General features: G+C 38.6%; 1 protein-coding gene across 3 annotated transcripts in view; it reads left to right on the top strand.

Annotated features, from left to right (window-relative positions):
* Nucleotides 1-15,623, top strand: part of LOC134529410 (synaptotagmin-7) — an 807,269-nt gene that overhangs the window by 725,721 nt on the left and 65,925 nt on the right. For all 3 annotated transcript variants that reach the window (XM_063363450.1, XM_063363451.1, XM_063363449.1), the window contains exon 3: nt 14,805-14,940. In XM_063363450.1, coding sequence (XP_063219520.1) covers nt 14,805-14,940 — 136 coding nt within the window. The remainder of the gene's footprint in view (nt 1-14,804; nt 14,941-15,623) is intronic.

Genomic DNA, 15,623 nt, shown 5'->3' with positions numbered 1-15,623 from the left:
TGTCATGGTGTGTAGTGAACTGGAATCGCACCAAGGCAGAAAAATTAGTAATTAATGTAAAATGGGGCGTATTTTCATCTGTCCAGAGCAGTAGATCGAAGTGCCCTTATTTTTCTTCTGGAGCTACTCTCGTCATAACGATCTTCTGGTTCTCGTCGATAGCATATATGTTGACAGAGACGTCAGGATTCGGCCTCTCGAACAAAGGGACCTGACGAATTGGGGTTGGAAAATCGATGTTGGTAAAGTCAATCTTCCCCTCCAGGTCATGGTAATGCTGGTTGACACGTTTGGGATGCTCACCCTCCACGAACTTGGCTAGAATAGCCCACTTTAAGCACACATGGTCATCAATGTTCCATGGGTTTATGACAGTATGTTTGATCTTGATGGAGGTTAGTAACTTAATATATGAGCTGGCACCAAGTGGGTCGAGCTTATTTATGTGGAGTTGAAGGTGCTTTACAGCTAACAAGGTCCAGCCAGATCGCTTCCCCATGTAGTCTTCTGCTTTCTTGCAAGTCTTGGAGATGGACTGAACAAAAGATTTCTCTACCTTGTGAACCACATACAGGGAAAAATTCATGGTCATGAAGGCTCTCTTGTCTTCGTTGGTTTCCATTGGTTTCTCGTACTCACACTCAAGCACAATATTATAGTTGAGTGGGCCGGTCTCTTAGATTTAATCCACGTGTTGGCTTATGAGCTTGGTCTTTATCGATTTGAGGTAGGTACAAATATCTTTGGCAGAACCGGACTTGTTTTCTACGACATATGTATTTAAATTGGTTTGAAACCCAAGTTCGGCAGTAATGAATCTATGTGAGTTGGCCAAACCTGCTCCATTCACCACCCTGGTACGAGCAGTCGCAGAGTTGCAGACTTAATCACCGCCATCCTTTGCTTCTTGGTCGGAGGAAGCGCAGGTCCCTTACACACCTTGACGTGAGCTCTAAGATTGTCAACCCCAGCGAATTCCTTGGTGTAATTCTCGCAAGAATGTAGTTTGTGGATATGGTTCAGAACACAGATCGACGTCTCATGCCATCTGGAATCTCTAGCATGGAGGAAGGACCTGTAGAAGAAGACGCAATGGTTGCCGACATATGTAGAAGCAGCTCCAGTGCATGTAGCTAGATGCTCCTGCATCTTATCGCTGCGGATCACCATCTTACTACATAAGTGGTACTGTTGAAGGTCACGCTGCTGGTTGTCAGAACACGGACGTTCGTGACGGTAGCAGTTCTTAGCTGCAGTAAAGGTGGCTATGCAGAAGCGACATTTCTGAATATTAGATGACATCTTGTTGATAGTTTGCCTTGGTATCAGCGTGCGTATAACACAAAGGGAAGCTCGACATACGTGGAAATATAACAAAAAGAAACGAAAATTTAATATAAATAGCTGCTCACAATACTAAGCTTGCTGAAACTAATCTTAAAATCTCCTAGTTGTTTTACTAATCTCAACTAGAACAAAGACCGTGCGGTGACTAGTCAACACAGTATAAATGCATAGAATGAGAAACTTTACGTCAGGAATAAATTTTAAAAAAAAGTTTTCCGTGACGAACTGACTAGAAAAAAAAAGATGTGAAATATAATGTCAAAACATCACATGTAAAGTGTTGGTGTAGGTGAGACCTGATCTCCACAAACCATCGACACAATGCTACCCAGACCATTGCTCCATGTCAATTCCCCTACACATACTATAACACAACTACCATAAATGTAAAAACGGTTGGAAAACAATAGCGTGAGATAAACGTAACTAAGTATACTACGTGTGCCACCGACCTAAAAATGAAAATAAATATGTTATGTAATATATGTGACAACTATGAAGTAATAGTCTACTGTTTCGTCTCAAAAAATTATGTTGCTAAAAAAATTAATGTCTGTAAAACTATATTAAGGTGTCAAATAGACATAATTCTGATAAGAGATAGTCGAATAATTGTTCGCGTTGAGTTGTTCGTCAAAGTCTGGTCATGTAAATTAATCACTAGACGTAGCTTATCAGAAGTATATATTGGCAGGAGCTGGGACTGGCTTTTGGCTGAGGAGCGAGGAGCTGGTCCATCATCTTAGATTGTAACGTCACGGCGGCCATCTTGGACGACCTTAACATTGACCTTTAAATTGACTTTGATCTTCAAAATTTGCCAAAATTGCCCAAAAACACCAAAAATCCGCCAAAATTTCCAGTTTTTGGAGAAAAAAAATTTGCCAAAAAATCTCAAAAATTTAGGAAAAAAAATTCAATATTTCGAGGGAAAAATTCAGGTTTTGAGGGGAAATTACCCGTTTTGGTCCTAAAATGCCAACGGCTTGAAAATTCCTAAAAGTGGCTTAAATTCCCCGGGGACAAGCCGCCATATAAGCCCTATATTGACAATTAAGATACCATGGCCACAATTTTGAATTATGATGTTACCGTTGCACTTTTCGTTAAGGCCACCAACTTGAAAATCCGTGTTTTTTATGCTTGGAAATCGGGGAAAATTTAATTATTTAAAAAACAATTAATAAAAATATCAATAAAAATTTTCCGCCATCTTGCATTATGTCATCATTGCCACCATCTAGAAAATCTTTTTTTTATTCTAGGATATTGGGGAAAAAATTTAAAGCAAATAAAAATTTAAATAAAAACCTTCCGACATCTTGAAAATTCTTTTTTTTATGCTAGGAAATCAGGAAAAAATTTTAATTAATAATAAAATTTTAGTAAAATTTTCATTAAAAAACACTAATACATCATAAATTCTTCACGTCAAACCTGGTGAGGTCTAAATATAAAATGAGGACAGATCCTTCCTCGAAGTAAACGACTGAAAGACGGACCTCCCACCACTTAAGCTAAGGTGTATATATATATATCGTCAGCTAGTATGACATCACGTCCGACATCTTGTTTTCATCTCCTGAAGGCTAACACATTGTTTTCGTCTGCTAGAAAATGATGCCACCTTATTAGTTTAATTTTCACCCGATAGAGTGCAGTAACTATTAATTTGCCAGAGCACCCACTATTTGAAGGCAATCTTGAGCGCCATTTAGGAAATCTGTATTTATTAAGCTATAAATTCGGGAAAATTCCAAATTCATCAAAAGAATCACTTATTATTTTACCATATGATTCTATCGCATCCTGTCCTTGGTTCGATACTTGACCGAAACAAAAATAAATTTAATTTTAGTAAAAAAATGATTTCAATAAATTTAGTGGAAAGTCCTAAAATAACCTCAAATACCTCTACTATCAGTCTCCAGTAAGCCAATGATGACATATATTGACCATCATCTAGGAAATTTGTAATTATTAAGCTAGAAGTTGGGGAAAAAATCCAAAGACATAAAAAACCACTCATTAATTTACTGATTAATTCAACAGGTTACTGTCCTTGCTTCGATCCTTGACCAATGCAAAAAAAAAATATAATTGAACTAAATATCACTTCAATTTACCATAAAAGTGGCAGGTGTGTGTAATTGTGTTTACACTTTGTGTCCTCGGTGTGTATTTGTGTCCACTGCGTATCCAGCGTGTGTATTGCATGTCCATTACTTTTATCGAATTTTCTTCCAAATGTGCTTCCTTTTTTAAAGTCGTTACTGTGACCAGATATTCTTGAACAACGATAATGCTCGTCGGTACGACAAGAGAGAATGTGCTAAGATTCCTCCTCGCAATACGTTTGGCTGTGAGAAATGTCATAAGCAATTAGCGAGAAAATAGTGTATGATAACGCACTTGAAGACATGCAGAGGTTGTGCTGCACAGCAGAAAAAAACTTTTTTCTGCAACATCGATTGATTGATTCACTTAAGAGTACATCGGAAATTGGTACTACAGCAGTTACATCAGTATGGGATTCGAGCCTGAAAGGTTCGTCTTCATCAAATAGACATCCTTGCAGCTACTGCGATATGTCGTTCGCATTTTCACATGATGCACGAAGACACGAGAGAATCAATAACACTAAGAATCCTTTTCGTATGAAGTTTCACTGCGATAAGTGCAATGTTTGGTTTACGCGTACTGACAGTTTGAGACGACATGCGAAAAACAGTATAGGTGAAGTCCGTTCACCTGCTGTGGAACTACCTGCAGACATTTCGATTCCTCTATTTTGAGTGGAGATTCGTATGCGTACAAGCACAAAAACAGTTGTTCAAACAACCATTTGCAATGAGGCCTGGACATGAATCCAAACCTAGGGCTGTGCTTAGTGCAATTCAGGTTAAAGATAACGGATTCCACTTGGCTAGTTCTGCATTTCGTGGAACGTTGAAAGACTACTATTATCTAAATACATTAAGTGAGTCAAAAGACATTTGTACTTTTTTATGATATGAAGCAGAACATAATCAGCTTCAGATGTAGTAGCAACTTACGTATCTTTAAAATATTAACTTTTGCCTTTACTGTGTATATGGTAAACCAATTCCGTTCGAGGACAAAGTGAAAAAGTGCGCATTCAAGACAGTGAACACACCCATTTACATTTCCGACAATTTGAAGCAGTCTTTTAAACACAGTATCAAGAAACTCTGTCGGGAAGAAAAATACTATTTAGGAAAAGGATCTGGCTGGTCCCTGTTTTCAGTAAACCGTTTAGAGCTGAGAATCAATCAGTTCAAGCCAATGCAGAACTAAAATGTTTATTAGATTGCTATCTTTCACAAGTGTTTCTGTAGTAGAGTAGAAATTATGTAATAAATTTTATTTGTAAAAAAAAGTGTTATTTCTAACCTGCCACTTTTATCGTAAATTGAAGTGATATTTAGTTAAATTTGTTTTTGTGTTTTTTGTATTTGTATGTATATATATGTATATATATATATACACCTTGTCATTAGTGGTAGGTCAGTCTGTCGGTGGTTTTCGTGGAGGAAGAATCTGTAGACTCCATGATAAAAGTGCGTTTTTTAAATTAAAATTTTATTAAAAAAATTTAATTAATGTTTTATTAATGCTTTTTCTTCCTAGCATAAAAAATACGAATTTTTATGATGGTGGCAATGATGTCATAATCCCAGATGGCTGAATGTTTTATTGGTATTTTTAATTAGTTGTTTGATTTTAAAATTTTCGCCGAATTCTTTGCATAAAAAATATTGTTTTCAAGAAAGTGGCCGTAACGAAATGTACAACGGTGACGTCATAATTCAAAATGGCAACCATGGTATCCCTATTGTCAAGTTGCGGTTTATGGTGGCTGGCCACCAGGGAATTTAATCTGCTTTTAGAAATTTTCAAGCCACTGGCATTTTTGAGGACTAAAACGAGATATTTTCCCTCGAAATAGGGAAATTTTTTGAGTATTTTTGGCAGGGTTTTTTTTTTCCAAAAAACTGGAAATGTTGGTTGATTTTGGCGATTTTTGGGCAAATTTTTACAAATTTTGAGTCATTTTGAAAATTGTTGGCAAATTTGAAGGTCAAGGTCAAAGTAATCTTATATGGCTGCCGTGATGTACAATCCAAGATGGCCTGCTCCTCAGTCCTCAGCCAGAAGCAGTCCCAGCTCCAGCCCATATATACTACTCTTACTACGAGTGCATGCTCAGTGTAGCGTAAAACACATATTTTATATCTCTTTCTCCACCTCACATGTTCAGTAATTAGAAGTAAAAAAAAAAAACAAATTGATTGAAAGCATAATAATTATTACGATTTATTAAAATGTATGTTAAGAATAAGAATGTACTAGACTGGTTTCAATGTGTACAACATACATGACACAAGTTTTTTAAAATAAACCTGGCAAGTTAAATATTATGAACGTACAATTTTTTTTTACATTGTAAGAAATAAATATTGTATTTTTTAATTACACTCGTCACATATTGAACTAGCTACTCGTTTTTATTACGTACACACACATTAAACTAAGTATCTTCCTGCTTAATTTCGAAGGAAAATGTGTTCAGTGTTTAAAAAAGTAAAAAACGTATAAGAAAATTAGTGTAATAGAAATTCGTAGTAAATAAACGTGTCAAAACATGTGTTTATCAGCTTAGGAAAGTAGCTTTTAATTTTGTGAGACGATTAGTTAATACTTTTTAACGTTAGAAAAAATCGAGCGCAGAGCGACTTTAATACCACATCTGTCCGCACGCCCTACTGGGACAGTACTGTCAACTTTCCGGACGGTAAATTGTTGCTTCTCCTATCCCGTCTCTCTTTTACCTTTCTCAAAGGCTGTCTGTGTCGGCACGCAATGTGACATAGGACTTCACTTCGCAGCGCTGTCCGCACCTGCTGTTCCTAACATGTCTCGAGTGCTTCCTTGCTGTCAGGTGTCCATCCATTTGCATTAAATGAGAGGAAGCAGGTCCAACATCATAGACTGTCGACGGAAACTATGTACTGTAAACAATTTAAGTATTTTTTGAGTAAAGCAGATATGTGATACAGGGTATAGGTAATACACCGTAAATATTAAATGGTCAAGTGTTCCAGAATTTAATAATGAAATTAAGCACTTAATCAATTAAAATTTATTGTACACGGATAAATACATTACACTTTTTAAAAAATGTAATAAAATATATAACAAATATAACTATGTAGCATAATGTATTTATTTACTGTCACATATTCAGAATTACAATGACTCCATTTACTGCATTTATAAAACATAACCTATAAATAATTATATTCAAACGAATGTCACACCACAAATAGACTGGAGACGGAGCTGTTGTTAACGATCAATAGTGCAGAAGACAGCTCGGCGAGCAGATGTTCGTACTAGTTAACGTCAGACGATCAAAAGAACCTAAACCGCACTCCGCACCGTATTTAAGCAATTAAAAAAAGTTTGAGGTGACTATCGAAAGTAATCGTAAAACAAGGCTCTAGTGGTCACACAAGGGCACGTTGGAGGTATGGCATAACAAACTTATTACCCGACAAAAAATCATGAGACTAACCTACTGGATCTCAACAAACAGCTATAAAGTTTGCAATAGTCCCTCTAGAATATACACAATAATAGTTTTATTTTTCCTAAGCGAATATTGTAGATGTAATATAATTCGCTAAGAAAAGCAAATCCGATCATATTTACCACAAGGACTTAAAAACTATTTTGCTCTATTATCTCGTAAAACGTAACTTTTCAAAACGTAGCCTCTTAAAATCATTTGTTAAAAATATCTTAAATTGTTTGGGCTAGAGTATATACAAACACCAAAAAACAATTTTTTTTGTACAATAAAAGCGAGTTATTTCATCATTTCATCTGTTGCCACCTGTTGAGAGTCGAGCAAAATTCCCGCACTAACCAAGGAGGGCGATCAATGTATCGATTGAAAACATATGGCACTCAAATGGCTGGTCGCGCCAACCCCTCTCCACAAGCCGTGTGCCTTTAGCTTGCCCTCACAATAATACACTCTGAGCATATCCCCCTCTCTCACCAGCGCGTTGGGCGGCAACCCGTCCAGGCAAGCAACCCCCCCTCCCCCAACCACCACCCTATGGCCGTGGAAAATGACATAAATGTGCGCGCGACTGTCTTCCGAAGGCGATGCCTCGTCGGCTGAGAGAGCGAATCTCTCCCCGGCCCACGCTGGGGAAAAGTCCCTGAACTATCAATTTTTTTTGAACTTACACAAAATGGTGTAAATTATTTAACTCGAGCAAAATATAATATGCGTGCTACTTACAGTACCCGAAACATGTGTACAACACACGAAATTAACATGAAAATGATCGCGCAATGGTCTGACCGTTGCCTTCTGTCTATTTTTAACCGTGCAACAGATATTATATATTTTAATAATTTGATGACGCGGACAAAACATACCAAACGTAATTGTTTTAGCATCCAATAATCCTAATGTTCTCGTGAAAAAAAAATTGATTTAAATATTGCTTGACTCACTTACATTTGCAGAAACTGTCACTGAAGATGCGTGGTAGACGCGGTCGCACACACGCGATAGTGTAAGCAAATGCAGCGGAGTGTAAACAACAACGCGACACTCACACGCTGGCGGTCGGACAACAACTGTTACAACCTATCGAGCGTCCCTCATATTTACTTAGCTGATCGCAGAGGCATTATTGGTTTAATCTCTAGAGCTCCCCCGAACTGACTCGACCAATAGTATGCGATATATAGTCACATGGGCATATAGAGAGCGCAGGTGTAGCATAGAGTGACTATGCCACACTCTTCCGTTCCATAGCCAAGATCACACAACTACCAACATATATTTTTTTATCATGTGAAAGGCTGCCAATTGCCGCCGGCTTACGTTGCTAACTTTATTTCAACTAACTCTTAGGAGGCTATCCTGTGGCATGGGGACTGTTCATATATGACGGAGATATTTACAGCGCATAAAGTCCCGGTGCTCTAAGATGTTTAATGGATATCTGAAAAAAAAAATGTTTCTTTGCTTACCGAACATATTGAAATTTGGTTTGCAGAGTCAGTTGTTAATGCGCTGTAAAAAAATTATCTCGTGTTTAGTGGTCACTACACACCATTGCGCTTGTGATACTTAACAATATTACTCGATATGGTCACTAGAAATCTTTAGCATAAGTGCCTACAGTTCCATTAATGTAACTTTTGATGTCTTGGCTAATTATATACAATTTGCTCATTTTAAATTTTTTTTTTCATTTCGAGGGGAGGGGATAAGTCACCAAAGCTAGCGTAATATTTTGCCTTGATGCTCTGAGCGGTGTTTTAACACACGCCCTGCGTTCGTTGACCGACGATGTGTTGGGAATGTTTAAGGAATTAAACAAGTGCAAGTGGATAATATCAAGTTTTTGAGTAATTTGGAAGTCAAGGAACAATTCCTGAAGGCTTAATTGAACGAGCGGTTCTCTGTATTCAACACAAAACTCGATGAAAAGTGTTCCGGCGCGATGAAGGAGAAGCTGACTTTCTTTAAGGACGTACTCTATGCAAAACTGCATGCAGAATTTAATGCTGGCTTGATTGAGACTCTGTGTAGAATAACTTCTACGCACGAGGATGTCACTCAACAGCTTACCCAGTTGACTCGCTCGGTGGATGGCATTAATAAAGGCGTTGATAAACTAATTCCCGCCGAAGTGTCGAGCGCTAGACCTAGCGTAACACCTTCAGCCCCGAAACACGGCACCTCTTGAGGCGCGAACTAAGGCTCGCGTCGTGGGCCTTAGTTTTAAAAGATTGCGTCATGCAATTCCCTGTTCAGCTATGTCTCTCGAGGCGGCAAGCGGCGGTTGGAGCAAGTGTTACACAATTTACGTGCCAAGTACCTACTCCCGAAAAGAATGCATTTGGAGCGAGACTCGATAAATGAGGCAATTTTTAAACCGATAACTACACGGATTGGCAAGATAACGCAACGTTCTGTTAACACAGACTCTGTAAAACGAGAAGATAATACGCCGAATATCGCAAAGACTGGTTAAAACGCTCTGTATCTGACGACGAAGGAAGTGAAAATGGCTTGTCCCTGGATGTCCAACCGTGTAAATGCATTGATGGTGTACCGGTTGCATCAAAAGAGTTCTCAGGGGAAGCGCAAATGTATTTAGCCTCCTATAACATCCGGACGAGTGACGTTACGTACGGAGTTTATAAACGGAGTGGTCCTTGGTTTCTAGGGAACTCTGAAGTATTTTTTCATCCAAATTATATTTTATGCTTGTTTAATGAATTAATACAGCCCGCCGAGTGTCAGTTAGAACTCTTGTTTCGTCGGGAGCATGCCATTTACTCTGACTGCATTTCATCAGTGCAAACATCTACCTGATGTTATGAATGCGTATTTTTAAAGAAACGATCCTAGGACCCAACAATATATGAACAAATCACACGCGAAGTTTGACATTATTCGGGAACTGTTCCCTACGGTTGTTGCAGGCCGTAGTTTGATTCAGAAAACATTGATGCGATGCAGGGATATTATTTATTAGAATTCTGCGAATGAACTTGTCAATCGATCACGCTTGCCGTAAGCTTCGCAAGAAGCTGGCCATACTGGACACAGTAACGAGATTTTTTCTATAATTGAAGAGTTACAACTGTCCGGATACATTGTGAAATGATTGGTAGTAGTCGACAAGGCATTGCTGAGGAACTCCACCGTGGGCATCGCAAAAATATTTCCAAGGCGAAGAGCGATTATGGATGGGCTGAATGATCTACTGCAGATTAATTTGGTTGAAATGATTCCATACGCTTCTGTAAATAAATGTACATTTTGATCGTTATTGACGCGAATTCGAAAAAAGGCATGAGCTGTACCCGTTAAACGCAAACCTCCGGGCTCGTAGCCTATGCGATGGAACGTATTTTGAAAGCCTCGGGACATTTTCTGAACATCCAGAGTGACGCCAGTAATGAGTTTTATAATGATGTATTTCGCGCCTTGATGAAGAAGCATTATATTAATCATTATTCCATTTTCAGTGAAATCAAAGCCGGTTTTGTAGAACACCTGAAGTGAACTCTTAAAAAGATGCTTTTTCGCAAGTTTACCGCTCGTGGCAGTCACAAATGGCATGCTTTGTTACCCGCCATTTTGCGTGAGTATAATATCAGGTATCACATAATGATCGATACGGTACGTAATGAAGTTAGTGATAATTCCCTGCTGCACAGTGTTTATAAACACGTGACGGACACGTGACGGAAATAGATACCAGACGTCTTAAAGCTCGTTTAAATGATTACGTACACGACAAGGTACAAGAGCGTGTTTATAAAAGGCTTCACACCTGGCTGGTCCTTTGAGATATTCAGAAAAAAGAGGATTCGGTACAATAAGCCTCGTGTGTACTATCTCTCGGACCTTGACGGGAATGATATACGAGGCGGGTTTTATGGATCTGAAATACAGGTCAGAAAGTATTCTGAGACTGATATGGTGAGCAAGATTCATAAACGAAAACAAGGCGGACTGTTCCTTTTTGTGAGTTGGTTGGAATTCCCAGAGAATCTACAAACGTAGATTCATCGGTCGGCCATTGAGGACAAGAATTGATATTTAGGGGTGCTGAAGCCATTTACTGTGCACATTTATGGGGCGCGCGAAGCAGGGAGGCTGGCGTGGGAAGTGGCATGAACCTGCTGCGGGTGCTCACATGCTGGCGAGGGCACGCGAGAGTGCGAACCCGACACTGTCGCACGATGCTGGCTTCAATAGCCCTGTCGTGCGTCACTGGCGAGCGTGGAGATAAAGGATCTCGCGGTCTCCTGACACTGGAGCCCTGTTGCACGCTGTGTGTTTTAGGATGTAGGTGTGGGAGCGCTCTACCAGTGTGGGAGGTGACGCTCTCAGGACACTGCAGTGGCGAGGATTAGGGGTTAGGAGCGCTCTACCAGCATGGGAGATGCTTCTCTCATGACGATGCAGCTGCAAGGGATAGAGTGTGTGACCTGGGATTCTGTCTTCCGTCGCATCATTCGTTGATCATTCTGCGTTGAGCCAACATGTCAAGCTTTGGTAATGGTGATGTGAACATTGGAGAGGTGGCGGAAGAGGGGAGAGACGGCGGGATTTCTTCTTCTGCGGGGATAGACATTCTCCCTTCGAGAATAGCCGAGGAGTATCTTAACTCCACCTCCCCCTTTGATGAGGAGCATCCAGTTTCGAAACCACCGCGGTATGTGTCTTCCCATCGCCGTCGCGCCGTGGTTCAACCACTCGATGTTGACGTGAGCGCGGGGGAATCTGCTCGCACGACCACAGCTCCTTGTCTCTCGCGTGCTGCGGCGGTGGCCGCGGCCACACATGAGGCCGTCAAGGAGGCGATCGCCGAGGAGATAGTGGCGGCGAACGCGGTGGCTGCTCGCGAGCGACGTTTCCACGAGGAGATCTCCCCCTCCTCCACGGTCGGTGTGCGAGCAACTATGAAGATGCTGTCAACAGAGGAAGCCGACGATGAAGATGGAACTAATGGTGAGAAGGCTGAAGTGAAATATGACTTGGAACAGTCGCAGGACATGTTCCAGTCCCGCTGCCGATCTTCCAGACCCCCGCCGATGAAGTACGCGGAACTCCTGAACCGCGTGGAGCCGTATGTGCACCTACGCATGCGTTTAAACTTTTATTTTATCGCGTCGAATAAACTGTTGATGGACCTGATGCGGATCACCCCTTAGCGATTTCGCATGTTAGTGAACGTGCGATGGATGGCTTTCTTAATGTGCCGCCTCTTGTTCCTGGAACGCCGTTTGCCGAACACGTTAGGCGTTTATGAGAATTTATGACCTGTCTTTTACGTGCCGGTGTTGATGTAAACAGTTTTTTGGTAAATCTCCTCCCTCCAAATTTGTAAACTTTGTTTCTATTGTATACATCTGTCATAACATAATGTTTGTTCTCAATGTGTAATTGGCGAATAAAATGAAACAAACTTTAAATTTTTTTGTGGAGTATTTGTTTTTAATATAAAGTGCATTCCCCGAGAGATGGCAAAGGGGGGTTCTTAACGCTTCAGACATATTTTGCTGATCAATATTTGCATGCTCTAGAGAGTATTTTTTTAGCCTTTAACATTGTTTTAAAGAAATACACACAATAAAAAGCTGGTATAATTCAAGATGTATATATATATATAAATATTTACAACATCCCATTCTTAAAAAGATACTTTCTTTGAATAACACTTTTTTTTTAAAAAAAAATTTTTTTTTTTTCAAATTGCCAAGAGAGAAGCGACGTTTACTACTAAAGATACCATTTTTTTCATATTGTGAACCTGTAAATATATCATCTTAAGAAATTGTTTCACAATGGAGAGTGTGACAAGCACATAAGGGCTCACATTTTCGTAGCTAAACACACTCTCAGAGGCTGACGAGAGGCCAATGCCATTATGGCTGCCTCAATACTTTTTGTAATATTTTTTTACAGATTGTTTAATCTCTATTCTTACAAATCTGAGTGTTCTTTGTTAGATTTGAAAGTGAGAAATATATATATGTATATATATATACATATATATATATATATATATGTGCGTCTGCTGAGACGTCTATGACTTTGGTCACCGGCTTTCATCCAGATTTTAAGATGGCCGCCAGCAATATTTGAGACGCTGGGCAAGATACCCGCCTGCATACCTCCCCCAATACTTGAAACATCTTCTGCGATGACTAAGACATTGGTCTAGAGTCGTTTGCCAATGTCCATCACCACCAAATAAACATGGACAATACTTTCAGAATTAAGTGCAAGCTACATACAATAATTACTTGTTTAAAAAATAGATTTATTTTCCGTTATCTAATTTATAACTTAAGAATGATTTCTCATAATGCAACTTCTAGCTGGAAGGAGTAAAAAAATCGTCAATGATTAATTAAAAAATTGAGAGTAATAATGAATACATACCATCAAATAGGCGCAGTTCGAATAAAGAAGCGACTATAGTCAGTTAGAGTAAATTGGATTCTGCAAGGAATACTCCCTTTATGGTATAGTGATATCATATTTATTTTATCATACAGTTATCGTATATAGTCATTTTTCGTGGTGAGCATGAGTAATAAAGTCATCGAATGGTAATGGTAAAATGATTTTAATTAATAAATATTTAACGTTTTAATTACTCTTAACATAGATCAATTATATTACCAAGAATATATCGATAGAATCAATCATTACATTATTAGGTGACTTTTTTGATGAATTTTAGAATTTTTCATGAATTATTTACAATTGTCAAAAAAACTAGAAGTAGCTACTGTAGAAACAAAAAATGGCTGAATCCAAGATGGCGGAAGATCTATAAAACAAAAATGGCGGCAGTGGTTCAGTTTATAAAAGAGAACGGCTGCATTAGAGGTCCATCCAAGATGGCGGTCGGCTCCCGGCTCCCGAGACTGGAGCCAGTGTCCTATGTTGAACTATAATTAACAATTTGTGCACACCAATGCTAACATTTTTGGTACAATATTCTCTTGAACAGAATTCTAAGTGTTTTAATTTAACACTGATGTGGTTGAAACACTCTATTTTGTGTTCGCTGCTATTATTACTAATAATTTTCTTATTGTGATCAAGTTTTTCCGCTCTATCATAACGGTCGGTAAAAAGAAGGTTGATCCACGAAAAATTCCTTTGCTAAATGGCTAAAAGTGATCAAAACTAGTGCTCCTTAATCCCAACATTTATATTAATCCTAACGTAGTGCTTGGGGCATTATTTGAGTTAAAAACAATATTTTTTTGCCAATTTTAGGAACACCTGATAATCGGACAAGGATGTATTTGAACAAAGCCAAAATAGGTTATCACACAAAAAAGTTTGTCATAATTAAATTAAAATCTGCAGTCACGAATGTCTATAACAATTTAGTCAATGTTCACCACTGCAAGAATCATTCAAATGACACATAGATAAAATACTGTGAATGTTGCACGCTTATCATGTTCCAGTTTTACGCAATTTTAATAGTAACACTGTATGGCTTCAGAAAACTTTAGTTTGGTGGCATATGTTTTTTGCGTGGGAAAATTATACATCGTTAGTACGTATGAGCCAAGTCAGTGTTTTGTATCGTTAGCTGGAAGTCAGAGGCAGAGAACATAAAACCAAGTTTTCATTCCATCTTTATTTGCTTCAGATATTTCTCTAACAAACACACAAATATATTTAAAAACTTATGAAAATTTTTTCGGAGACGTGTTAAAAGAATTTTCTTTGGTATGGCATCAGACTTATGAACATATTTTAGTATTCTAGTTTTAAGGGCCACATGCAGATGATGGTATTCTCCAAATTAACTATAAATATGAGTCAGATAAGGCCATGTGTTTGTCTACAGGAATCCAGATACACCCACACCGAAACCCGCCAACTGCACAGCTACAGAAGCCACGCCGCCCGCTGTGCCCGACACCAAGTCCAGCCCGGCCGCCCCGAACAAACCCGGGCAAAATGTCAAAGGAGATCATCCCTCGGTAGGCGCATTATGTCAGTTTTCTGGAAACAATACAAATACTATAAGAAGCATGGCAAATTTTTTTTATTTAAATGATTCCCAGAGTTTTTTTGTGTGTTTCGGCTGATCATATTGGAAGATAAAACATGTCACTATAACATTTTAATTTATTTAATCATTTATTATTGCTGCTTTGACATAATGGAGTTACAAACAATATTTTTAATGCATCGAATGTTATAAACAATGACGTATTTATGGAAAATGATTAAGAAACTTATATTTCAACTTAAAATGAATCATAGAGTTGCGTTAGTTTAATATACCACATTAATATGGAAATCCGTTTTGTGGCGTTAAAAAATATATAATGGTAGTATATAATAGCCGGTCCAGGCACTGAGTTCTGAGTTTAGAGGTGGATCCAGTCACGGTCCTACCGTGAATTACGTCACCACCACCCCTACGTCACGTTTGCCATATTGGATGATGCCATTGCCACACTGAAGTCATGACTACCTTTTATTTTGATTATTGCTACCAGACTGGAGTTCACTTGAATGAATTTAATAATTTAATTTATCATAAAAATATTTAAATAAATTTTGTATTTAAGTTATTGACTTCGCAGTACTCCGTCAAACCAGACGAGTGCAAAAATTTTTTTTTTAACTACAGGATTTAAAAAATAGTACCAATTAA

Source organism: Bacillus rossius, chromosome 2 (genome assembly GCF_032445375.1).
Source record: "Bacillus rossius redtenbacheri isolate Brsri chromosome 2, Brsri_v3, whole genome shotgun sequence".
Classification (NCBI taxonomy): Eukaryota; Metazoa; Arthropoda; class Insecta; order Phasmatodea; family Bacillidae; genus Bacillus; species Bacillus rossius.
The sequence above is the reverse complement of the archived record's forward strand: the minus strand, read 5'-3'. Positions and strand labels throughout refer to the sequence as shown.